The following is a 25827-nucleotide window of genomic DNA, read 5'->3' as shown; positions in this document are numbered from 1 at the left end:
GGGCTGCCCTGTGTTTTAATGTCTCTTGAATTGCTGGATATTCCATACCATTACAGTGTCCATCTTTCCATAAAAATAGGTTGACCTCTAGGACAACATGATCAATTCCATAACTGCCATCGTATATAATTTCTCCTTTAATAGGCCTGAAAATTCAGGCAGAGCCTAAGACATGTCCCCTAAAACATCTGAAGGCTTCTTCTTGACTTAAGCTATTTATCTTAAGTTGCCCTTGTTGTGGCCCCTCCCCAATATACAATTTCCTGTTGCACAGAAGTAGAGAAGTTCTGATTTTCCACATGGGTTCTGGAGAAATTCATACCCATCAAATGAAATTAAGGTCAAGAAACAGGTGAGCCAGGTACACAGGTCACAGTTAAGACCCTCAACATGGGTTTGTCTGAGTTGCTCTAGGAGCATGCCCCCAAGTCTAAAGCCTTCTAGTCTAGATTTAGCTGGTTCCATCCCATCCTACCACACATTAGGCCATGCAACTTCCTTCCCAGCTGGAAATCTAGCCTGCAAACTTTGGGGGGGGGGCCCTCTGGGTTAAAAAAAAAACCCTGATCCACTTTCATTAATAACCCCCAAACTCTTTATCTCCAAGAGAGTATAGATAACTCAACCTGGGAAAGTTGTTTAAATACAATTAGAACCTTGCTCAACAGTGCACCCTGGTTTTCAAACTGGGAAGGCTGATGGGCAAATGAAGGCAGCGGTGTTGCAGGAATGTCAATCTCAGAAGAGTTGATTACTAAAATCTTACAAAACATTTCCAGAAAGGTAAAAGTTCTTCCAATATTACTGTTAAAAAGGAGTCTCTCATCTCCTTCACACAGTCCATCCATTTCGGCTTGTCCTCTGTCCTGACTACATCATGGCAGGGATTTCTGAAGATACGCTGTCGAGGGGCTGCCAGTGACAGTCCATAAGGGCATCATATAGCTCCTCGCTCTGCTCCATGAACTCTTTGTTGGCCTCTGTCACATCCAACTGCGGCATGGGATCTGCAAGAGAAGTCAGGGTGGGTTCAGGGCACCTGGAGAAGCACTCCAAGGCTTGGACTCCATTCCCTCCTCCCAGGGCTTCCTGTTCCCCACACCCAAGTTCCCTGTCCTTTGAGGATCAAAGTAGAGTCTACTTAGAGAATGCAACAGTAGTACTCAAATAATGGTGGCTGTTAGTCCATCTCGTATCTCTGGACTTTACATGCCCCGGCTTTCCTGGTGTGGGCCTTACTTCAATTTTGGGTTATGGAAATCTGATCAAGACTACTAAGTCCAGAGCACTATTCTTCAAAGGGAACATTATAGAGCAATGAAAATGAGCCTCGGCTGCATTCAACTTGGTGGATCTCACAAATGATGTTTAATTTACCAGGATGTGCACCGAGTAATGTATAGAATTGTCAAATCACTATACTGTACACTCGGAGCTAATATACCTATATGTTAACTATAGAATTTTACTGAAAAATGATGTTGAATGAAAAAAGGACAGTACATACAGTACAGTACAACTGCATTGTATGAAGTTAAAACAGGCAAAACTAAATCATGTTACTTAAGGATGCATTGATCCTAGGTGGATCAATGGTTATCACAAAAGTCAACAGTTTTCCCTAGCAGGGTTGTGACTGGGAAGGATAGCTTCTGGAGGCTGGCAATGTTCTCGATCCAAATAAAGGTTTCACAAGCAATTGCTTTATAATTACAGAACTGTATACTTGTTTTACATACTTTTCTATATACATTATTTTTCACAAAGTTTTAAAACTCCTTAATCACTATGACATAACTCTTTATAGACTTTTACTTGTAGTCTTGTGTTGGTTTAAAATGCACACACACACAGGGCAGGGCGCCTGGGTGGTTCAGTCAGCTAAGTGTCTGCCTTTGGCTCAGGTCATGATCTCGGGATCCTGGGATCAAGCCCTATGTGGGGTTTCCTGCTCACCAGGGAGTCTGCTGCTCCTTTTCCCTCTGCTGCTCCCTACTACTTGTGTTCTCTCAAATAAATACGTAAAGTCTTTTAAAAATAAAATGTAGGGGATCCCTGGGTGGCGCAGCAGTTTGGCACCTGCCTTTGGCCCAGGGCGCGATCCTGGAGACCCGGGATTGAATCCCACATCAGGCTCCTGGTGCATGGAGCCTGCTTCTCCCTCTGCCTGTGTCTCTGCCTCTCTCTCTCTCTGTGTGTGACTATCATAAATAAATAAAAATTAAAAAAATAAATAAAAATTAAAAAAATAAAATGTTTAAAAAATAAAAATGTAAAAAATAAAAAATAAAATGTACAAACATACCCATTCATTAAAACACTTATTTTACAATTAGAGAAATTAAGGAGGACCTAACAAAATAGATATCCTGTGTACATTGGAATATGTTGCTTAAGATAGCAATACGCCCCAAACTGATCTATAGATTTAATGTAATCCCTTGTCAGCTGCTTTGTTTAACAAATGGAGAAGCTAATTGTAAAACTTAGATGGAAATGCAAAGGATTCAGAATAGCAAAAACAATTTGGAAAAAGAACAAAGTGGGCAGCCTGGGTGGCTCAGCGGTTTAGTGCCGCCTTCAGCCCGGGGCATGATCCTGGAGACCCTGGATCGAGTCCCTTGTGAGGCTCCCTACCTGGAGCCTGTTTCTCCCTCTGGCTGTGTCTCTGCCTTTCTCTCTGTCTCTCATGAATGAATGAACGAGTGAATAAATTTTTTTTCTTAAAAAAAAGAAAAAGTTCAAGGACTTCTCCATTTCAAAAACTATTACAAAGCACAAAGAATAAAGCTAGACTCTCCACACTTTACACAAGAATGAACTAAAAATGGTTTAAATAAATATAAGAGCTAAAACTCTAAACTTTGAGAAGGACACGGGCGTAAACAAGCAGTACCTTTTAGATATGACACCATTTAAGCACAAACAAAAGAAAAAATAGGATTTCACAGAAATGAATGTTTGTGCTTCAAAGGACATTATCTAGAAAGGGGAGAGATACCTCATGGAATGGGATAATTTGTAAAACATATGTCTGATAAGGAACTAGTATCCAGAACAGAATATAAGGAGAACTTATAATGCAACAATAAAAAGACAACCCAATTTAAAAATGGACAAAGGGCTTGAATAGACATTTCTCCAAAGATCTACACACACACACAGCCAATAAGCATACGAAGATGTTCAATATCATTAGCCATTGGGCAGCCCAGGTGGCTCATCAGTTTAGCGCCACCTTCATTCAGCCCAGGGCCTGATCCTGGAGACCCAGGATCAAGTCCCACACCAGGCTCCCTGCATGGAGCCTGCTTCTCCCTCTGCCTGTGTGTCTCTGCCCCCCCTCCCCCCTCTCTCTCATGTCTGTCATGAATAAATAAAATCTTAAAAAAAAAAAACCCGTATCATTAGCCATCAGGAAACTGCATATCAAAACCCCAATGAGATACATCTTGAAGCCCACTAGGATGGCTGTAATAAAATTGAGTAACAATCTACTGGTGAGGATGTGGAGAAAGTGGAGCCCTTGTAGGAATGGAAATGGCGCACCCATTTTTGGAAAAGTTTAGTGGGAATGGAGAATGCTGCAGCCCTTTCAGAAAACTCTGGTGGTTCCTCCAATGTAAAGAGTTTGCCATATGATCCAGCAATTCCACTCCTATGTAATGAAAACTTATTTATGTCCACACAAAAACTTACACATGAATGCTCATAAGTAGTATATTCATAATACTACAAGTGGAAACAACCCAAACATCTATCAATAAAATGGATATCCACAGAATGGAATGTTGTTTGGCCATAAAAAAGAATGAAGTAATGACACACTCTACAACACTATGGTTAAGTGAAAGAAGCCATTCACAAAGGACCACACATTATATACAGTTCCATTTATTTAAAATGCCCTGGTGCACCCAGCTGGCTCAGTCAGTAGAGATGCAACTTTACTTTCAATCTCAGAGTTGAGTTCAAGCTCCACATTGGGAGAGAAGCCTACTTAAAAAAAATTTTTAGGGATGCCTGGGTGGCTCAGTGGTTGAGCCTCTGCTTTTGACTCAAGGCATGATCCCGGGTCTGGGGATCAAGTTCCATGTTGGGCTTCCTGCATGGAGCCTGCTTCTTCCTTTGTGTCTCTGCCTCTCTTTCTGTGTCTCATGAATAAATAAATAAAATATTTAAAAAAAATTTTTTTTAGGGCACCTGGGTGGCTCAGTGGTTGAGCATTTGCCTTTGGCTCAGTTCATGATCCCGAGGTCCTGGGATTGAGTCCTGCATCAGGCTCCCTGTAGGGAACCTGCTTCTCCCTCTTCCTGGTCTCTGCCTCTATCTCTCATGAATAAATAAAAACCTAAAAAAATATATTAAAGAAAAAAAAAAAAAACCCCACCCAGAATAGGTACATCCAGAGACAGAAAGTAGCTGAGCAGTTGCCAGGGGCAGGAGGGGCTGCATGTGGAGAGGGACTGCCACTGGTCTGGCCACTGGTCACAGGAATTAGTGGTAATGGGTATACAGCTTTGTGACCCTTCTAAAAACTACTGGAGGGCAGCCCCAGTGGCGCAGCGGTTTAGTGCCATCTGCAGGCCAGGGTGTGATCCTGGAGACCCGGGATGGAGTCCCACGTCATGCTCCAGGCATGGAGCCTGCTTCTGCCTCTGCCTATGTCTCTGCCTCTCTCTCTCTCTGAATAAATAAATAAATCTTTAAAAAAAATAATAATAATAATAAATAAATAAATAAATAAATAAATAAAAACTACTGGACTGTATGTGTACCTTAAAAGGTGAAATCTGAAAATAAATAAAAAGGGTAAATAAAAAGGGTAAAGTCTGTTATGTGAGTTATATTCCAAAAAACAAAAACCCTAACTGGGCTTTTACTATGTATCTTATTTTATACCTGGCCCTTTTTTCACTGAAAACATTTCCCTATGTCAATACTTGTAGAAAAAGACCAAGAAAAAAAAAAAAAGACTACATCTGTTTAAGAAATCCTCTATACATATTCATCTGGACCACTGATTATCATTTGGGGTAAGATCTTTCAAGGTAAGGGATACCTGGGTGGCTCAGTGGTTGGGTGCCTGCCTTTGGCTCAGGTCATGATCCTGGGATCCAGGATCGAGTCCTGCATCAGGCTCCCTGTGAGGAGCCTGTTTCTCCCTCTGCCTATGTCTCTGCTTCTCTCTCTCAGTCTGGGTCTCTCATGAATAAATAAATGAATCTTAAACAAACAAAAAGATCTTTCAAGTAAAATTACTGATCCAAAGGATATAAACATCATAAAAACTGTAATATAAAATAAAAAACTGGGGCAGCCCAGGTGGCTCAGTGGTTTAGTGCCACCTTCAGTCCAGGGTGTGATCCTGGAGACCCATATCGGGCTCCCTGCATGGAGCCTGCTTCTCCCTCTGCCTGCGTCTCTGCCTCTCTCTCTCTCTCTCTGTGTCTCTCATGAATAAATAAATAAAATATTAAAATAAATAAAATAAAATACTAACTTTTTAAGAAACACAGTGTGTATTTTATATATATAAATTCTTAAAAATATATATATGTATTTTTTAAGATTTTAAAGTAATCTCTACACCCAAGTTGGGGCTCAAACTCACAACTCTGAGATCAAGAGCCAGCCAGGCACCCTAAGAAACAAAGTATATTTGAATTTAAAATTGCCTATTAATAGTGGGATGGTTAAATTTTTATGTGTCAACTTGGCTAGGTTCTAGCGCCCTGTTTGGTCAAATACCAGTCTAGGTATTGGTGTGAAGGTATTTTATATATGTGATTCACATCTGCAATGAGCGGATTTTAAGATTATCCTTCCGGTGCCCAGATGGCTCTGTGGTGGGTATGGAGCCTGTTTAGGATTTTCTCCCTCTGCCCCACTTCCCCATGCAAGTGCTCTCTCAATAAATAATCCTCAATAATATGGGTGGGATGGGACGCCTGGGTGGCTCGGCGGTTGAGCGTCTGCCTTTGGCTTAGGGCATGATCCTGGGGTCCAGGATCAAGTCATGTCGGGTTCCTGGTGGGGAGCCTGCTTCTCCCTCTGCCTGTGTGCATCTCTGCCTGTCTCTCACCTATATATATATATATAGGTGGGTCTCATTATCATTTGAAAAAAAAATTTTTTTCATTTGAAAATTTTAAGGCCTTAATTTTGGTGAGGTTTCCCAAAGAAGGAATTCTGCCTCAAGACCATAGCATAGAAATCTTGCCTGTGTTTCAAGCTTGCTGGCCTGCCTTACAGATTTACACATCCTATAATCCTACTGGTGATATAGTACAGATCGCCTCTGATACAAACAGCATGTTTAAACTTTTTTTTCTTGTGGTTTACAGGCATGTGTGTTTCTTTCGCAAGTTATTTCCAGCTTTCTCACTACTCTTAAGAATCTGTTTCTTCTTCCAAACCAGTGCCGAATCTTTTCATGTAAGTCCTATGCCTATTTCTGCACCCAGAAGGATCTTTTCTCTTGGAATTTTAATCTAATTATACGAAGGTTTGAGCATTTACAGAAGCTCCCTATGGAAACTGTAAGAGAGCCTGACCAGTCTGGTTTCTCCACTAAGCATAGGTAACAACTTACAGGAACAGTTTAGGAAAGAGCTCGATCAAGGGCAAGCATTTGTGTGCCCTGAGGCCCACAGATACATATACAATAGAGCATCCTTCCTCAGTCTGAAGACAGGGCCTGATGTACCATGGCTCAGGGAAGGCAAGGAAGGGACAAAGAAGAGCAATGCTCCCTGCTGTGGCCCCGCTGGGTGGTTATTAGGTTGAACTGGGCGGGAGGCTGTAGGACTCAGTGGTAAAAGTACTCCAACTGAGGCAAGACAGCAGGGGTTCCAAGAGTGACTCCCATCAACCTTTAATTTGAATTTAAGTAATTTGAATCCTTTACCTTATTTTTTTTATTCAATAAAACCAGAATAAATTGTACTTACCTCAAAATAGTTGTGAAGTTTAAATGCATTAATAGATGTAAAACAGGAAAAAATAAATAGATGTAAAACAGGGCCTGCACATAGTAAAACCTCTGTGACTTAGCTATTATTAACTCCCCAAACCCCAGTTTTCTTTTCTGTAGATTGGGGATTATAATGGTACCAATCCACCATCATAATGTTGAAAGGTAGCAGGGCCTGGCACAAAATACGTTCGGTATTAATATATTATATTAATAGATGAGAAAGAGACTGGAAAATTCTAATTCTAAGGAGTTATACAAAAATATTATAATCAGGTTAAGATTAACCTGCTCCTGGAGGGAGCAGTCAGAGACTGAGCATAGAAAGTCTGGGACTAAAAAAGAAAAAAAAAAAAAAAAAAAAAGTCAGGGACTCCTGGCTTGATTCAGCATCTAACTCACTGGGTGCGCTTGAGCAGAGCACTTGGGTGGCCAGTTCTCCATGTGTCAACTAGAGCTCCTATGTTTTGCTGGCCCACCTCCAAGGACACTGCTGTTAGAGACAGATGACAGCACGTGTATACAAGTGCTTTATTACTATTTTTTAACTTTTACTTTATATTTATTTTTTTTAAAGAGAGAGTATGCGTGTGAGAGCAGGGGGTAGGAGGAGGAGTAGAGGGAGAATCTTAAGCAGGCTCTGTGCCCAGTGTGGAGTCCGACGGGACATGGGGCTCAACCTCATGACCTAAGCCAAAATCAAGAGTCAGATGCTTAGCTGACTCAGCCACCCAGGTGCCCTAAGATTTTATATTTTTAGTAATCTCTGCACCCAACATGGGGCTTGAACTCCCAACCCCAAGATCAAGAGTCACATGCTCCACTGTTGAGTCAGCCAGGTGTCCCTAAATTTTACTTCTTTAAAATTTAACATCTATTCAGAAACATATTAAAATTATTTTTCATAGTTTTTTTTTTTAAGATTTTATTTATTTATTCATGAGAGACACAGAGAGAGGCAGAGACATAGGCAGAGGGAGAAGCAGGCTCCATGCAGGGAGCCCGATGTGGGACTTGACCCCTGGACTCCAGGATCATGCCCTAAGCCGAAGGCAGACGCTCAACCAGTGAGCCACCCAGGCGTCCCAAACCTTAGAAATCCTTTAAGTATTAATGATTTCATTTGAAAAGTCATTTGTTTAAAGATTAGCAATTCCTTCAGTTTTACTTTCCTTTTTCTTCTGTTAAATTCAGTAAAAATGACAATAAATGCTTTTAATTAAAAAAAAATTATGTCTATTATATGTAGCAGGATCGGGGTGATTTTCAGTTTCTTCTTAAAGATGTTACCATATTTTCCAAATTTTCAATCATAACTATTACTTGAGAATGAGGAAAAAAATGTAATATAAAATATATAGAAAAAAATTAAAAGGAGAAAAAAATGAATTTTATAAGCTATCAAACAAACATAAGGCAAGAGATATGCTGGACACCTACAAGTGGGGATTGAATGTCCCACATCTAGGAAGTGACCAGCTCGGTCCCCTGTCGAGCTGCTTCCTCCAGGCTCCCTGGGACTGTACACACATCTCTGGAGGACACACTCACTTCTTACTATAATTATGCACGTGCTAGTTCTCATTCCTCTGCATCTAGCTAAAGGCACAGTGGCAGCCACAGAGCAATCACCTGACAAAGGAGAGAGGAGTGAAAAAACAAACTTCCTTCTTACCTTCCAATGCATCATCCCCAACTTCTTCGTATGTCTGCCAAGAGACCAAAAAGAGGATAAGAAGCAGCATAAATTCCTGGCCCAAGACAAAGAGGCCTTATTTTTGACAAATAGGTCACTTCATCTTTCCTCATTTCTTCTGAAGCCCAAGCTCCCATCCTCACTAATCCCGTGCTGGAGGAAGACATGACCCAAGAGGACCAGATCTGCCAAACCATGGTTACCTGCATGGTGCTCTGGGTGTAGCCATACTGGGGGTAGCTGTAGCTGTAGCTGCCTGTGTTCTGGTCATAACCCCACTGAGCATAGTAATTCTGGTACTGCTGGTAATACTGGTTGTAGCTGTAACTGTACATCTGACTATACTCCACTGGCTTCACACGGCTCCTGAAACAAAGAAAGAAGCAAAAAATAAATGAACACAGGCAAACATTGCCATTACGTGGCACATCTACATGGCCAGGGGCTGTCCGGAGTGCTTCCTGCAGATTAACCCATTTAATCCCCACAACAACCCGATTCAATAAGAATACACTTATTCCTATTTTTACAGATGAGGAAACTAAGGTCCAAATGGGTCACATAATTTGTCCAAAGTCACAGAGATCCAAACCCAGGCAGTTTGGCTCCAGAGCCTAGGTTTCAGAGTCAGGGGTTTTTAACGGTCTCTTATCAAATCTTGTCAGTACTAAAAAAAATATATATATATAATCATCATCATCATCATCTCGTCAGTACTGACTTGTCTTCTTCTCAAGATCCGGGTTAGGGGGTGGGGGAGATGACTGTTTTTCTGCCAGCCACAAAGGATCAGGTGAACATGGCCTGAAAAATTTGGGTATAGGATGATCCAGGAAACATTTCAAACTACAAAATGTCTAATCACCTCTTTCTCCCAAAGATGAAGTATTCCAGTAGCCTTATCATCACCACTATAGTCACAGCTATTGTTTATAGATTAGGTACTCTGGATTTGGGTCCACTGTTTTTCATATACAGGCTCCTACTTTAAATCCTGTACAACCCTATGACAGAGCTATTATTATTCCCATTATACAGATGAGAATACTGCGCTTCTAAAAAGGTTAAGTGACTCACCCAAGGCCACCCAGGACTGGAGCCAAAACCCCAAGACTCATTTCTGAACACCACATCATTACATACAGCACCTGTCCTGACAGATACAAGACATCTTGCCAGGCTCCTATCCACGTGCTGCTGAAGTGAGCACTTGCCAGGCTCCTATATCCTGAGCTCACCAATCAGGGCTGAGGCCCAGGCTCAGTGGATAGCTTTTTTCTTGCTAACCACTTGCTACCCCAGCCACTGCCAACCAAAGACAGAATGTCAAGCTTGCAAAGGATGCATTGCTTTCAAAAATACACAAAGCCATGTATAAGTAGGCTTATGAGACAGGCCTGGGGTCTGAGCAGAAGTCCTAGACAAGAGAATCAGAACAACATGGCAATGCGCTTCCAGTCATCATACTCCAAAAAGCCAGATTCATAAGTGCAACCCAACGTGCAGGAGGCAGAAGCTCAGACCACCATGCCAGGTGGTTTATAAAGAGAATTGTAACTGTCACATGGTGTGGAATGCGCCTGCGTCCTCATGACTGGTGTATTCTATTTCCATGGGGAAGCCAGAGAGGAAACCAAGTCATAAGCAGGAGTTGAACCACCACAGCAAACCCTGTCACAGGAACCACAAATTCTCAATGTCTGAACGAGCTCTTCACAAGCTCCTTTTGAGTTCATTGTCTACATGGTGAGCAGGACTTGGCCAGAACAGACAATTCCACGTCTGACTGCCTTAGCACCACTTCCTGATGGGGAGGCTAGGCCCTCCCCCTGCCCAGTGCGAGGCTGGAAACTACTAATGTTCCCCTCCGTGACTACCCCCACCATGTTTCCAAGGAGTCTGCTACCCTCCTGATACGTTCACGTAACTGAAGGGGGTCTCCCTGGCCTGGGTTTGCACATTTCTATTCTTTCTCCACACTGAGCTCTCACAGATGTACTCTCAAAGGAACCTCTCACTGCCCTCAATTCCTAGTGCTTGATGGCACCTCCCTAGACACAGGCACCAAATTCTGACAATGATCAACCAAGAAATGGAACAGAAGTAACCTCCTTGCAGAAGGGACTTTATTTCTCTTGTTTATAGCTACAACTCCAAAGTCTAGGTCAGAGCCTAAGAGTTGTAGGGAATCAGTCACTGTTGATCAAATAAATGGTAACACATCAGAAACCAACACCATCAATTATCAGAGGAACTGCGAGGCAGGATATACATTCAAAATACCCTGCAGCTGTTAAAATGTATTATGAGGATTGTACAGCTCTGTGGGAAAGGGAAGGTATATATAAAGAAAACCAGGGGGAAAAAGAATGAGCACTATTATAATTAAAAATGAATAAATAAATCTACCACATGTAAATTGATCCACACGGAGTGTGTGCCTATATCTATATATTACAGATGTTTATGGAGAAGCCTGGAAGTCAGAAATCCTAACAGTCATTTTAGAGTAATGAGGAAATTTTTCTTTTAAATATTTTCTTTAATGGTTTTATATAGTGGAGTTTATTGCTATTTTTTAAAATATTTTTAAAAATATTAATTTATTTGAGAGAGAGAGAGAAAGAGAGCACGAGCAGGGGGAGGGGCAGGAGAGGGAGAAGCAGTCTTCCTCACTAAGCAGGGAGCCTGATGTGGGGCTTAATCCTAGGGCCCCAGGATCATGACCTGAGCCAAAGGCTCAGGCTTAACCGACTGAGCCACCCATGCTAGTGGTTTAGAACAAATAACTTATATAGTACTATGAGTTTAGAACAAATAACATTTTTTTAAATTTTTTTTAATTTTTTTAATTTTTATTTATTTATGATAGTCACAGAGAGAAAGAGAGAGAGAGGCGCAGAGACATAGGCAGAGGGAGAAGCAGGCTCCATGCACCGGGAGCCCGATGTAGGATTCGATCCTGGGTCTCCAGGATCGTGCCCTGGGCCAAAGGCAGGCGCCAAACCGCTGCGCCACCCAGGGATCCCTAGAACAAATAACATTTTGAGGGGAAAATCACGCAGGCTGACCTCCATGTATTAAATCCAGCCAAGCAGCAAAGAACCTCCAAATCTTTTGCTCCTTTGAAAAACCTAGCTATATGAAAGTTCTGTCCTAAGAATGTACTCTTCCAACCCTGGCATGGAATTTCTCAGCCTTGGCATTACTGACCTGGGGGCAGAACAAATAAGTCTGTTGTGGGAGCCATCCTGTACAGTCTAGGATGCATCACTGGTCTCCACTCATTAGATGCCTCTAGCACCTCCCCACCCAAGTTGTGACAACCAAAATTATACCCAGGTGTTGCCAATATCTCCTGCGGGATAAAATTGTCCCCAGTTGAGAACCAATGCTTCAAGTCAAAGGACAGAAGATTCTACGCAGAGAATAGCTGTCTTCTACTGAGTGAGAAACTTGCTTGGAACTGTAAGGGAAGAAGGGCTTTCCACCTGGCAACACAGGTAGGATAGTGATGTATGTAATATTCTGTAATGTTTGGATCATTACCTCTTAGCCATTCTCATAGCTAAAATTGGATATAATTTTCTTTCCTTCTCAATTCTTATTAATTCTGTGGATAAATTTCTAACAGTGACACTGCTGGCAAAGAGCAGGAACATTAAATATGCAGAGACCAAATGCCTGCTCAATACTGCTACCAGCAATGTCTGAACATGTTTGCCTTTGCTGGTCACAGCTCTGCCCCAACCATAAACTTCCAGAGGGGCAGGGTTATGCTCGCTCGTCTTTAACGAAAGCCTGGCAAATAACAGGCCTCCCTGCAGTCTCCCATCTGGGATGTGGAAGCTCCAACAATCAAGTGGATGAGGAGCGTCCAGGCGGGCATCAGTCCAGAGGCCCTCTACCTTCCCGCCAGCGCAGCACTCACGCTTTGGGGATTGCCACGCTCAGCCGCACTGGTTTAGACCCCAGGCCGACCGCTCCCTGGCATTCAGTCAGAGCTCGCTTCTGTTCCAGTTCATCTGTGAATTTCACAAAACCATAGCCCCTGCAGGAAACAAAAGCACACACCCTATTTAGATCACAAATGTGATGTAGGTGAAGTCTAAGAACGGAGGAGTCTATCAAACTCTGCAGGAAGGGATGAGAGTCCCATCAATAGAAATCCGCCGCCAGGCAATGCAAATACTCCAGCACTGCAGGATCCTGAGACTGGAGGAACCCCCACTTTAGTTCACCATTCCCCTCCACACCTTCACTGATGGGATCCTTCCCGAACAGTGGCTTCTCTCCCAATCCACCGGAAATACTGTCACCATCATCATGGTAGCAGTGGTGGTAGTACCAGCTGTAGTTCACTGAGCAAAATTTTACCACATCCGCCCTGTAGAACAGGTATCACGTTAGGCAATGGGGCTCAGCAATCACAAGCAGACAAGCTTCTTGCTCTGCTGGACTCATATTCTCTAAGATTTTATTTATTAGACAGGGAGAGAACACCCATGCACACGAGTGGGGGGAGGGGCAGAGGGGAAAGGACAGGAAGAGGGAAAGAATCCCAGCAAACTCCACGCTGAACCCAGATCCTCGCTTGGAGCTGGATCTCCCGACCCTGAGGTCATGACCTGAGTTGAAACCAAGAGTAGGTCGGAACCAAGAGTCAGACACTTAACCAACTGAGCAGGCCCAGCACCCCTGGACTCATATGTTACTTGGGGGATCAACAAATGATAGCTAACATTTCATGGATACTTATTTCCTAGGGGCTCTGCTGAGCATTTCCCCAGGCTTATCTCTTCAAACTGCCCAAAGATTAGATAAGAGTAGTCAGCGTTTTACTGAGAAAAAAAACAAGTTCAGAGGGATTTAATCACCTGCCCAATATCATTGTAGAAGCAGGATTCAATCCAGGTTGTGAGTTTTTAACTCAAGCTTGTGCTTATAGCTATTACTCTGATCAAGAATAAGCCTTTCTTGAGGTTTCTCCACTTTTGAAGTAACAGTAATAAATAAAATGGCAAACACCTCTCAAGCATACCCTATCTGCTTTATTTACATCACATCATGTAATCATTAGGTCAGCCCTGTGAGCAGGCACGATTAATCTGCATCTGTTGTACGGATGAGGAAATCGGGTCAGGGGTTGGGTAACTTGTTTACTGTAGTATCCCTAGCCAGTTTTTTTTTTTAATTATTTATTTATTTATTTATTTATGATAGTCACACAGAGAGAGAGAGAGAGGCAGAGACATAGGCAGAGGGAGAAGCAGGCTCCATGCACCGGGAGCCCGCTGTGGGATTCGATCCCGGGTCTCCAAGATCGCGCCCTGGACCAAAGGCAGGCGCCAAACCGCTGCGCCACCCAGGGATCCCCCCTAGCCAGTTTTGGAGTCAGGATGCACACCACAGTCTGGCTCCAGAGCCTGTGCTCTTAACCACAGTGCTACATGGCCTCACTCTAACACCTCCATCTATGACACAAATGCTGGAACAAGGTGGGCATCAGTAACAGGTAAGGCCTTACTTAGACACGCCTGTCTGGTCCAAAACCACCTTGCCTCCTCGACAGGAGGGGTAGACTTTGACGAAGAATTCATACAGCATGCCATCATCCACATCTGGGGTCAGGTCCCCCACAAAGAGGGAGTACTCAGGGCTGAGAGGAGAGAACAAGATTCAGAGACAGACACCAAAACCTCTGTTCTAACAAGCTCTTCTGGCTCACTTTAAGTAAACCTCTCCTGGGCCTTCTTAGGGAACAGCACATCTGATGGGTCCTTAATTTGTTGCATTTGGCAGTCCTGGCAGAAGTGTTACGGAAGCAGCCCCCGTCCCAAGTGCTTAACCCACTGAACAAAGCCTGTTCAGTGCAGGTGGGGGGCCCTAATCAGAGGTCCTCCAGAGAGAAAACTAGACACTCTGTATCTGCTGCAAATATTTTAAGTAATCTCTATGCCCAAAGCAGGGCTCGAACTCATGACCCTAAGATCAAGAGTTGTGTGCCCTACCAACTGAGCCAACCAGGAGCCCATCACTGCATGTTTTTAATTCAAACAGTAAAAGATAGAGAATGAGAACTGGACCTTATCTCCTAAGAATGAAAGCATAGCTAAAATGAAATATGTCAACTTTTAGAACATAGGTCAGCAAACTTTTTCTGCGAAAGGCCGGATAGTAAAAATTTTAGGCTTGGTGGGACACCTATGGTCTCTGTTTTTGTTTCTACATCCTTTAAAAGCATAAAAACTATTTTTAGCTCATGGGTGATACAAGTCAGGTCACATTTTGTCAACCTCTGTTCTAGAAAAATTATTAAAAAAAACAAGTAAACTCATCATTCTTAGTTCAAGTATGATACACATCCCTTGTTTAAATCAGAATACACAAAAAGACAAAGAAAAATATAATTACCAATTACCCAACAACTCAAAAGTAATCACTACGAACACTGTTTTATATTTTTGTCTTTGGCTTCTTTTTTTCTTTTTTAAGGTAGACTCTACCCCTCAGCATGCAGCCAAATGCAAGGGCCTAACCTCACAACCTTGAGATCATGACCTGAGCTGAGATCAAGAGCTGAACACTTAACCGACTGACCCATCCAGGCGCCCCGGCTTCTCTTTTAGAATTTACAAAACTCAGGTATGACTCACTTGTTTTGTTTCTAGCATTTTTTCATTTTCAACCTATCACTAACTTCTTAATGTGTCTTTATTTGCTACAAAATGATGTATTAATGGCTATATAGTATTCCAATTAATGAACAGACTGTCATTTAAGCCACTTCTCTATCATTAAATTATTTGGTTTCCCAATTTCTCCCATTATATGTAATATTTCAATGAATACTTGAGGCCAATCTTACACACATCCACATATAAATTCTGAAGTAGAATTAGGGGTCAGTGGGCACAAATCCTTTTAAAGCTCTTATACATTGTTTTAAAGCTTTTGAAGAGCACCCTGAAAGAATCGATTTATGTTGCTACAACAGGTCAATTCTTATTGAATGAAAAAACATCAATACTGTGGTAGTAACAGGGCGGAAGGCAGGATCAAATATAGAGAAGACATGCGACCTGACAAGAAGCACACAGGGCAGGTCCACTAGATGAAGAGGATAGAGAGTCATCCTTCAGGAGGAAGGCAAAGCAGACTAACCTCGGCCCCCCAACCTCCTTTTTGGTAGTGACCAGCATAGTGATGCATCCTGTCTCTATCCAGACATTTCCTGGGGCTTGGAGCTACCTTGGGACTATCCTGTACTTACCTGTTATCTGGTTGTTTCCCATAAGTGGCATAGTTCAGCTTAAAACGTTTTGCCTAGAAATTTAAAAACAAACAAACTAAAACAGAGAAAGGTGTTTCAAAAGTCTAACAATATTTGAAAAAAACTGAAATAAATTACCTTGGCCAAAACATCTCCCCCTCTCTAAGCCTCAGCTTTTTCTCCTGTATAAAATGAGGGGGTGGCACGGATGACCGCTAAGGGCATTGCCAGCTCCATGGTTCTATGAGCCCAGGTGTGCCAGCGTGATGCAGCTGTAAGCTAAGTAACTGTGGGAAGAGCAGAATGTAACTCTCTTGAAATGTGTCCTCACTGCTGCCAGCCTGTTCTATTTTCTCAATCAGGCAAGAGGTCTAGAGTTTCAAGTCTTCTGTTAAGGGAGACAGCAGGGCAGGGTGCAAAAAGCACGGATTTTAGAGGCAACCAATCTTCAGTTTGTGTCCTGCCTCTGCCACTTACTATTTGTGCTGCCTCAGACATGTTACTCCACTTCCCTGAGCTTCAGCTTCCTGGACTGTCAAAGATAACGATGCCTACTGTGCAGGGTTGTTACAGGATTAAATAAAGTGAGGATACAGCAGGGATTCAAAAAATGAGTTATCGATGACAATAAAAACGGGAATATCATCATTATCCAAGTGTCCTTACAGGTGTGGCTCCCGGAAGGGGTTTCCCATTAATTTTATGCAAACACTTCTCAGCTGTGGCCAAATCTGCAAATTCTACAAAACAGTAGCCAGCTGGGATTCTGGAAAGAAAGCAAACAAGAGGAAAAGAATGGTTAAAGATGGGATTCCCAGGTGAGACTCAGCCCTGGCCTGAGGAGAGGGAAAAATATTTTTCTAATCAGAGCCTATACTGTTTGTGTTCCCTGCCCTATTCCAGTTCAGAACTAACATACAAACCTAAATATAAGGAATGCCCATCTGGGTCAGTCCCAGACTCAGCTTATTTATGTACTGTATCATCTATGAAGTACTTTTTTTTTTTAAAAGATTTTATTTATTAAAAAAAAAGATTTTATTTATTTATTCATGAAAGACAGGCAGAGACACAGGCAGAGGAAGAAGCAGGCTCCATGCAGGGAGACCGATGTGGGACTCGATCCCGGGACTCCAGAACCATGCCCTGGGCTGAAGGCAGGCGCTAAACTGCTGAGCCACCCAGGAATCCCATCTATGAAGTACTTTTGCCAAAAATATTTAAAACTTATTTGAGAGAGAAAGAGCACGTGCATCCACAAGCAGGGGGAGGGGCAGAGACTTGGAGAGCAGGAGACTCCTTGCTGAGTGCAGAGCCTCATGATGACCCTGAGATGATGACCTGAGCCAAAACCAAGAGTCAGATGCTTAACCTATTGAGCCACCCAGGCGCCCCTAGAAATCAAACCCTTAGATCTAATGTCCTGTTTATGGAAACATTAGGGACAGAACAAGTAAAACACCACCATAAGGAAGCAAATAAAGGCAGATCCCAGGGGCACCTGGGTGGTTCAGTGGTTGAGCATCTGTTTTTGGCTCAGGGTGTGATCCTGGGGTCCTAGAAGGAGACCCACGTCAGGCTCCCTACAGGGAGCCTACTTCTCCCTCAGCCTATGTCTCTGCCTGTCTTTCATGAATAAATAAAATCTTTAAAAAACAAACAAACAAAAACAGATTCCAGAATGTAGGCCCTTATGTAAGACAATTAGTCTCACCTCTCTAAAAATCCAGGGTTATGAGAAAAGGGGTGTGAGCTTTCCTACACTTAGACAGGAAGTGATCCTTTTGTAGTTCATAAGTGTGATTACTCAGTGTTTATACTGTTGTGACCTGTACCTCCCTCAAACTCTTACAACCATGGCACACAACCTGCCTGACATGAAAAAAAAAAAAAAAAAGATTAAAAACCACTATAAAACATATTCTGAGGCATCTGGGTGGCTCAGTCAGTTAAGCCTCCGACTCTTGGTTTCAACTCAGGTCATGATCTTAAGGTCCTGAAATCCAGCCCCGGGTAGGGCTCTCTGCTCAGCAGGGAGTCTGCTTCTCCCTCCCTGTCACTGTGTACTCCCACTCTATCAAATAAATAAAATCTTAAAAAAAAAAAAAAAAAAGAACTGTATGGTAAACACCTATATATCCACAATCCACAATCTACAATTGTTTTATTATACTTATTTTGTCACATAATTGTCCATCTATCCATCCCTCTACTTATCCTTATTTACTGATATATTTCAAAGTTGTAGATATTGACATACCTCCCTCAATTACTTCAACAGGCATTTTATTCAATTATTGTTTACAATTCTTTCTTTCTTTTGGTTTACAAGCAATGAAATATACATGCAATCAACTACACAAATCTCCTAGACACTGAGTTATTTTTACTACACATAAATTTTGTACATTCTATAATTTTAAATAAATGGAATCATACAGTAAAAGGCTTCTTCATTTAGCATAATGCTTTTTTAAAAAAAGTAGGCTCCACACCCAACACAGGGCTTGAACTCTGGACCCTGAGATCCAGAGTCACGCGCTCCACCAACTGAGCCAGCCAGGTGCCCCTTCATTTAGCATAATGCTTGAGAGTCATTCATTTGTTGTTAGATTACTAGTTTGTTCTTTTTATCGCTGAGTGGTATTCACCAATATTTATCTATTTATCTATCTGCGGATACCTGGGCTGCTTGCAATTTTTGGCCATTGTCATAAAGCTGCTATGAACACTCTTTTCAAGTCCTATTTTTAGTGGATAGAAGTTTTCATTTCTCTTAATACCTAGGACTAGACTTGCTGACTCATAGGGCAGATGTATATAAGGAACTGCCAGACACTTGCCCCCAGCAGCTATACCATTTTTTAGTCTCATCAGTGATGAATGAAAGATGTAGGTGCTTCACATCTGACTGCCTTCTTTTTTTCTCTTTGAATTTAAAAAATTGTAGTTAAATATATGTAACTTTGGGGTGCCTGGCTGGCTCAGTTAGTAGAGCATATGACTCTTGATCTCCCGGTTGTGGGTTTAAGCCCCATGCTGGGTGTAGATATCACTTAGAAATAGAATCTTCAGGGCATGTGGGTGGCTCAGTGGTTGAGCATCTGCCTTTGGCTCAGGTTGTAATCCCAGCATCCGGGGATTGAGTCCTGCATTAAGTTCCTACAGGGAGCCTGCTTCTCCCTCTATGTCTCTGTCTCTCATGAATAAATAAATAAAATATTTTTCAAAAATCTATGAAAAGGGAAGCCTGGGTGGCTCAGCGGTTTGGCGCTGCCTTCGGCCGGGGGTGTAATCCTGGGAACCCGGGATCGAGTCCCGCATCAGGCTCCCTGCTTGGAGCCTGCTTCTCCTTCTGCCTGTGTCTCTGCCTCTCTCTCTCTTTCTCTGTGTCTCTCATGAATAAATAAATAAAATCTTAAAAAAAAAAAAAGATAGTTCCAAATCTTATTTCAATAAAGTAGAAAGTGTTACAGAATGTGTTTTCAGGGGCACCTGGGTGGCTCAGTGGTTGAACATCTGCCTTTGGCTTTGGTCATGATCTGAGGCCCTGGGATTGAGCAGGGAGCCTGTTTCTCCCTCGGCCTATGTCTTTGCCTCTCATGAATAAATAGATAAAATCTTTAAAAAAGAAAAAGAGAGAGAATGTGTTTTCGTACAGTAGCTAATTATCTCGGGTTTTCTGTCTACAAGAGCAAAAATAAGAAATATTTAGGCTAGCATGATCTACCAGTCAGAAAATCTGTTCCTAAAAAGCCAGTGGAGACAGTATGTAGAGAACTGGGGGGATGGAGGTACCAACTCTAAAGAGGAGGGAGCAGCAGAGCCCTGGCTTCTCAGGGAAAGGATAGCACACTCTTGGCTCTCCCTGAGAGAAGCTCTTCATCCCTGCCCTGGGCTGCAGCCCCTCAAACCTCAGGATGAAAACTGGGGGCCTGGTGGACTAGGGCAGCTTTACCTGAGACATTCCATGGATGGGCACAGGGTTCTGAGACTGCTGATCAGACTGGAAGGCTCAGAGTCAAGGTGTGTTAGTGGCCTCATGCAACAGGGGGAACCCCCTCCATGGCTCACTCTCACCATATTTTCTTCCATACTGCGTGGATGCTTCTCCCTTTCCACCTGTCCTGTCACATCCTGGCATCCCACAATCCAGACAGGGACAGGTAATGAGTTCTCTATGCCTGTCTTGGAGTCACTGAAAACTTCCACTGCATTTCATACAGAAAAACTTACAGAGACAGGCCAGTGGAAATGCGTGTCCTTGACAATTTCAGAGAACAGGCATGGGTCTATATAAATATACTCCTGTCTTGAGTGTTCTGCTGCTAGGAGCTTTGAGGAAGTTGGTTAGCAGTTACTACCTGGTGTGGTGCTGGTTTTTCCTCTGTCCCTCCACACTGTATATATGTATGTGAATAGCCTCATGGCTTCCCTGGTTTTTATCATTTCATAAAATGGTTGAAAGATGAAAGAAAAGAAAAGAAAAGAAAAGAAAAGAAAAGAAAAGAAAAGAAAGAAAAGAAAAGAAAAGAAAAAAAGAAAGAAAAAGAAAAAGAAAAAGGAAGGAAGGAGGGAGGGAGGAAAGAGAGAAGAGAAAAGAAGAGAAATAAAGAAAAGAAAATCGTTTCTTAGGTAGGAAGCTGCTTTTGGCCCCTCTGACCAACATAGTAGTCTTGAAGCATTCTTAGCCCACATGACTGATTAACTAAACCTTTGACATATATTTTTATTTTTTTTTTAATTTTTTATTTATTTATGATAGTCACAGAGAGAGAGAGAGGCAGAGACACAGGCAGAGGGAGAAGCAGGCTCCATGCACCGGAAGCCCGACGTGGGATTCGATCCCGGGTCTCCAGGATCGCGCCCTGGGCCAAAGGCAGGCGCCAAACCGCTGCGCCACCCAGGGATCCCAACCTTTGACATTTAAAGATCATGCATTCTTTCCTAGAAAAAACAGAAAACTTCTACTACGTGTCACCATGCTCTCCTACACCACTCTGGGCATCAAGGACGCAAATCCTCTTGCACAACATCTCCCCATCCCTGAACCAGAGCCCACTGAAATACCTCCAAGCACTGTGATAACATGTGTTGCTGGCACCACTGAGACTGCACGTAGTCAAGAGTTGTCATACACCACTGCATTCCCTTAACTAATTAACTACCTTAAATCACTTTAAAAATCTCTGGGCTAGGAAAAAACTTGGAAGTAGCTTTTGGACAAGAGTCTGCCTTCTTCCCAGGCCTCCTGAATAAAGCTCATCTTCTTTTTCAATCAAAACTGATCTCTGGGGCGGGGGTGGAGCAGAATCAGGAGGAAAAAAACAAAAAACAACTCTCATCTCTAGAATATTGGCCTTTCCAGCTACAGGCAGCCAAGCTTGGGTTTCAGTAATAGGTACTGGGATTCTGAATACACAAAGGTTTACCTGTCAACCGAACAGACAGAACTGACCACACTTCATCTCTCTCATCTATTTCAACCATTTGATGTTTTAGCAAGCTGCTTTAGTAGAGTTCCTGGCAGAGTAGCTGCTCAGTAAACACTGTCAAACTGATTTTAAAAATTCTTTTTTTCTTTTTTTTTTTTAAAGATTTATTTATTTATGATAGACAGAGAGAGAGAAAGAGAGAGAAAGGCAGAGACACGGGAGCAGGCTCCATGTTAGGAGACTGATGTGGGACTCGATCCCGGAACTCCAGGATCGCGCCCTGGGTCAAAGGCAGGCGCCAAACCACTGAGCTACCCAGGGATCCTCTAAAAATTCTTTTTTTTTTTAAAGATTTTATTTATTTATTCATGATAGTCACACAGAGAGAGAGAGAGAGGCAGAGACATAGGCAGAGGGAGAAGCAGGCTCCATGCACCGGGAGCCCGATGTGGGATCCTGGGTCTCCAGGATCACGCCCTGGGCCAAAGGCAGGCGCTAAATCGCTGCGCCACCCAGGGATCCCTAAAAATTCTTTTTCTAACTAAAACCCTAAGGAAAACTAAAAACCCTTCAAGAAAATGAAGAATGTGGAGGCAATATAGCACCACTATCTCAAAATATTCTCTGCATTTTGTTTTGCTTACATATTTACTGTGTCCTCCTTAGAATGTAATATATATAAACTCCATGAGAAGAGGGACTGTGTGTGTCTGGTTTGTTTCAGCCATGTATCCAGGGAACCTAGAACAATAGCACATAGTACTGTTTCTAAAAATAACGTTTTAAGGGATCCCTGGGTGGCACAGCGGTTTGGCGCCTGCCTTTGGCCCAGGGCGCGATCCTGGAGACCCGGGATCGAATCCCACATCGGGCTCCCGGTGCATGGAGCCTGCTTCTCCCTCTGCCTGTGTCTCTGCCTCTCTCTCTCTCTCTCTCTCTGTGACTATCATAAATAAAAAATTAAAAAAAATTTAAAAAAAATTAAAAAAAATAACGTTTTAAGTGAATGACATAAGAGTTAAGGGCACTCATGATTTTAAGTCTTGGCTTGTCATTTATAGCTCCGTAAACTTGAAGACAGTTAAGAAGCTTCTCTAATAATAGTATTTAGCTCAGACTTTTTGTCATTAAAAAATACAATTTACAAATTAAAAAATGGGGATCCCTGGGTGGCTCAGTGGTTTAGTGCCTGCCTTTGGCCCGGGCCATGATCCTAGACTCCCAGGATCAAGTCCCGCATCAGGCTCCCTGCATGGAGCCTGCTTCTCCCTCTGCCTGTGTCTCTGCCCCTCTCTCTCTCTCTCTCTCTCTCTGTGTGTGCGTGTGTGTCTCTCTGATGAATAAATAAATTAAAAATGTTTTAAAAATAAATTAAAATTAAAAAATGATTTTAGGGGCACCTGGCTGGCTCAGTCCATGAAGCAGGTGACTCCTGATCTTGGGGTTGTTTGAGCCCACATTGGGTGTAGAGATTGCTTAAAAGTAAATTTTTTTTAAGATTTATTTATTGGAAAAAAAAAAGATTTATTTATTGGGGCACCGGGGTAGCGTCTGACTTAATTTCAGTTCAGGTCGTGATCTCAGGAATGTATGATTGAGTTCTGCGTGGGGCTCCACACTCAGCAGAGTTTGAGACTCTCTCCCTCTGCCTGCTGTCCCTCCTCAGCTCGTGCTCTCTCTCTAAAATAAGTAAATCAATAAATCTACAAATAAATAAATAAATAAATAAATAAATAAATAAATAAATAAATAAAATAAAATAAAATAAGTAAATCAATAAATCTACAAAAAAATAGCATCTTAAAAAACCTATTTTTTTGAGAGAGCACATGCAAGGGGGTTGGACAGGGGAGACAGAGATAATTTTTTTTTTTTTTTTAAGATTTTATCTATTTGGGATCACTGGATGGCTCAGCTGTTTAGCTGGCCTTCAGCCCAGGGCGTGGTCCTCGAGTCCTGGGATCGAGTCCCACATCGGGCTCCCTGCATGGAGCCTGCTTCTCCCTCTGCCTGTGTCTCTGCCTCTCTCTTCTATCTAGAATAAATACTATCTCTGCCTCTCTCTTCTATCTAGAATAAATACTATATAGATAAATACTATCTTTAAAAACAATTTTTTTTAAATCTATTTGACAGAGAGAGCATGAGCAAAGGGAGGGGCAGAGGGAGAAGCTGACTCCCCGCTGACGAGGGAGCAAAGCACAGGGTTCAATCCCAAGACCCTGAGATCATGACCTGAGCAGAAGGCAGACATTTAACTAAGTCACCCATTTGCCCCAGAAAAAGATTATCTTTTTCAAAAAAAAAAAAAAAAAAAAAGGTTATCTTAAGCAGGATCCACACCCAGCCAAGAGTCCCACTGCAGGCTTGACCTCAGGGCCCTGAAATCATGACGTTAGCCAAAAATCAAGAGTCCAGGCTTAACAACTGAGCCACCCAGGCACCCCCACCAAAACATGATTTTAAAGTGCCTACTGCCTAGCAGGTCACGATCTGTTTATATTTAGAGAATTTGCCATATGCCAGACACTGCTTTAAATGCTGAATGCGGGGACGCCTGGGTGGCTCAGTGGTTGAGCATCTGCTTTTGGCTCAGGTCGTGATCCTGGGGTCCTGGGATAGAGTCCAGCATCAGGCTCCCCGCACAGAGCCTGCTTCTCCCTCAGCCTGTGTTTCTGCCTCTGCCTCTCTCATGAATAAATAAAATCTTTAAAAAAAATAAATGCTGAATGCGAATTAACTCATTTAATCCTCACCATAACTCCATGAGGTCTATAGATGGTGTTATGATCTCCATTTTCATAGTCACAGTGAAATGGAATGGAGAGGTTTAGTAATTTGCCCAAGGTAGCACAGTAGACATAACTTTCACTCTGGCTCTAGGGTCCAGTCCTTAAGCAATGGGCAGCCTGGGTGGCCCAGCGGTTTAGCACCACCTTCAGCCCAGGGCGTGATCCTGGAGACCCGGAATCGAGTCCGCGTCTGGGGGGGAGCCTGCTTGGAGCCTGCTTCTCCCTCTGCCTGTGTCTCTGCCTTTCTCTCTCTCTCTCTCTCTCTCTCTCTCTCTCATGAATTAAAAAAAAAAAAAAGTTAGCATCTCTAACAGTCTATTAACTATTATGAGGGGTTGGAAGCCCCGAGTTGTCCATGTTTACATTCTCGAGAATGACCGCAGCACGTCTATAAAGGGACAACCGAGAAGATCGAAGGAGAAAAATGTACCCAGTGAGGCGGTTTCGGATAATTTTGACGCTCATCACCGTCTCCCCCATGGTGGCAAAGGCTCTGGAGATGAAATTCTCATCCATGTAGGGCTCCAGCTGCGTAAACACAAGAGCAAAGCAGTCAGGGTAGCGTCCGGGCGCCTCGCGGCGGTGCGGGCCGGCGGTGCGGGCCGGGCTGCGCGCGGCGGGCGGGGGCGAGAGCGGGGTGACGGGAGCGGGGCGACGGGAGCGGGGCTCTTCACCCACTCAGCGGCCTGAGTCCCACCTCCCACGTTCCAATCCTTTGCCTCCCTTCCCGTCACACTTGCTCCCTGTGGGGAGCCCCCTCCCTGGATCTAGGACCCCTAACCCTCCAGTCCACGAGCCACAGCAGCCTTCAGCCCGTGGGACTCTTGCCGTTCCATCCCCCCGGGGCGCCTCCCGTTCGCTCCCATGAACGCAGGCGAGAGGCCAGAAGGCGCCCTCCTCAGTCTCCGTCCCTTCACCTAGATTTTGGGACGCGCCTGCGTCACCCAAAGGACCGTCCTCCCCGTGCACTCCCACCCTTCTGGGATTCGAGGACCCTGCCCCTTCACTCTTCCTCCCCCGGGACACCAAGACCCGCCCTCCTCGGGCCCGGGCACACCGCCCTCACTCACGTCGCCCATCCACAGGCTCGCCGCCATGCCCGCAGGCCGGCCGGGACTCCGCGGCCCGACGAGGCCAGCGCGGGCGCCAGACCGCGGGGCCGGGGCCGCCAGGGAGCATGCGCCTCCGCCGCCCTCTGCGCACGCTCCGAACCTCGGCGCTCGGCGCCCGAGGCCAAGCCGGCTCCGGCCGCGCCGGGTTTTGCCGACGACCCGGCTGGTGGGGCGCGGAGCTCCCGGCTCCCTGAGGGCGGAGCCAGCGGGAGTCCGCGGAGCTGGCGGGAGCGGGTGGGGCACAGCTGCGCCGGCCTGGGGTTGCTCGGGTAATTGGTTTTCTCGGGTTTCTTTCTGATCATGTTTTCAAACACACACACATTTAAAATTGCAGAACTAATGTGTGCTCATTGTAAAAACAAAAACTGAAAAACCCTGCAAATATATGCACACTAAAAAAAGTCCCCAGGACGGTCCAGTTCCACTGTGTGACCTTGGGCAAACCCGAACAGGTCTGCCTCAGCCACCCCCTCCCCCGCATCCCATTTCCCAGTTTGCGAAACGTGAAATTTTTTGTTGAAGTTGGATGGAATTCTTCCTCCA

The 25827-nt window shown here is 43.7% G+C and overlaps 1 protein-coding gene and 1 non-coding gene across 3 annotated transcripts; one reads left to right on the top strand and one right to left on the bottom strand.

Moving 5' to 3' along the window:
- Positions 1-119: 119 nt before the first annotated feature.
- On the bottom strand, positions 120-25379 carry TRNAU1AP (tRNA selenocysteine 1 associated protein 1). Of its 2 annotated transcripts, XM_055331326.1 has the most exons (9): positions 25243-25379; positions 24603-24700; positions 16612-16711; positions 15946-15998; positions 14200-14331; positions 12604-12723; positions 8876-9038; positions 8652-8685; positions 120-1007 (listed from the first exon to the last, which is right to left on the bottom strand). In XM_055331326.1, exons 1-9 carry the CDS (start codon positions 25267-25269, stop codon positions 871-873), a joined length of 864 nt encoding a protein of 287 aa, XP_055187301.1. In that variant the 5' UTR covers positions 25270-25379; the 3' UTR covers positions 120-870. The 2 variants fall into 2 exon arrangements, with proteins under 2 accessions (XP_055187301.1, XP_055187302.1); XM_055331327.1 differs by lacking the exon at positions 12604-12723.
- On the top strand, positions 17724-17823 carry LOC129514336 (small nucleolar RNA U13). Its single transcript, XR_008665405.1, has one exon. It is a non-coding gene; the product is annotated as a small nucleolar RNA U13 (small nucleolar RNA).
- Positions 25380-25827: the final 448 nt, after the last annotated feature.

This window comes from Nyctereutes procyonoides, unplaced genomic scaffold (assembly GCF_905146905.1).
Source record: "Nyctereutes procyonoides isolate TBG_1078 unplaced genomic scaffold, NYPRO_anot_genome, whole genome shotgun sequence".
Lineage (NCBI taxonomy): Eukaryota > Metazoa > Chordata > Mammalia > Carnivora > Canidae > Nyctereutes > Nyctereutes procyonoides.
Note: the sequence above shows the minus strand (reverse complement) of the source record. Positions and strands in the feature narration are given on the sequence as shown.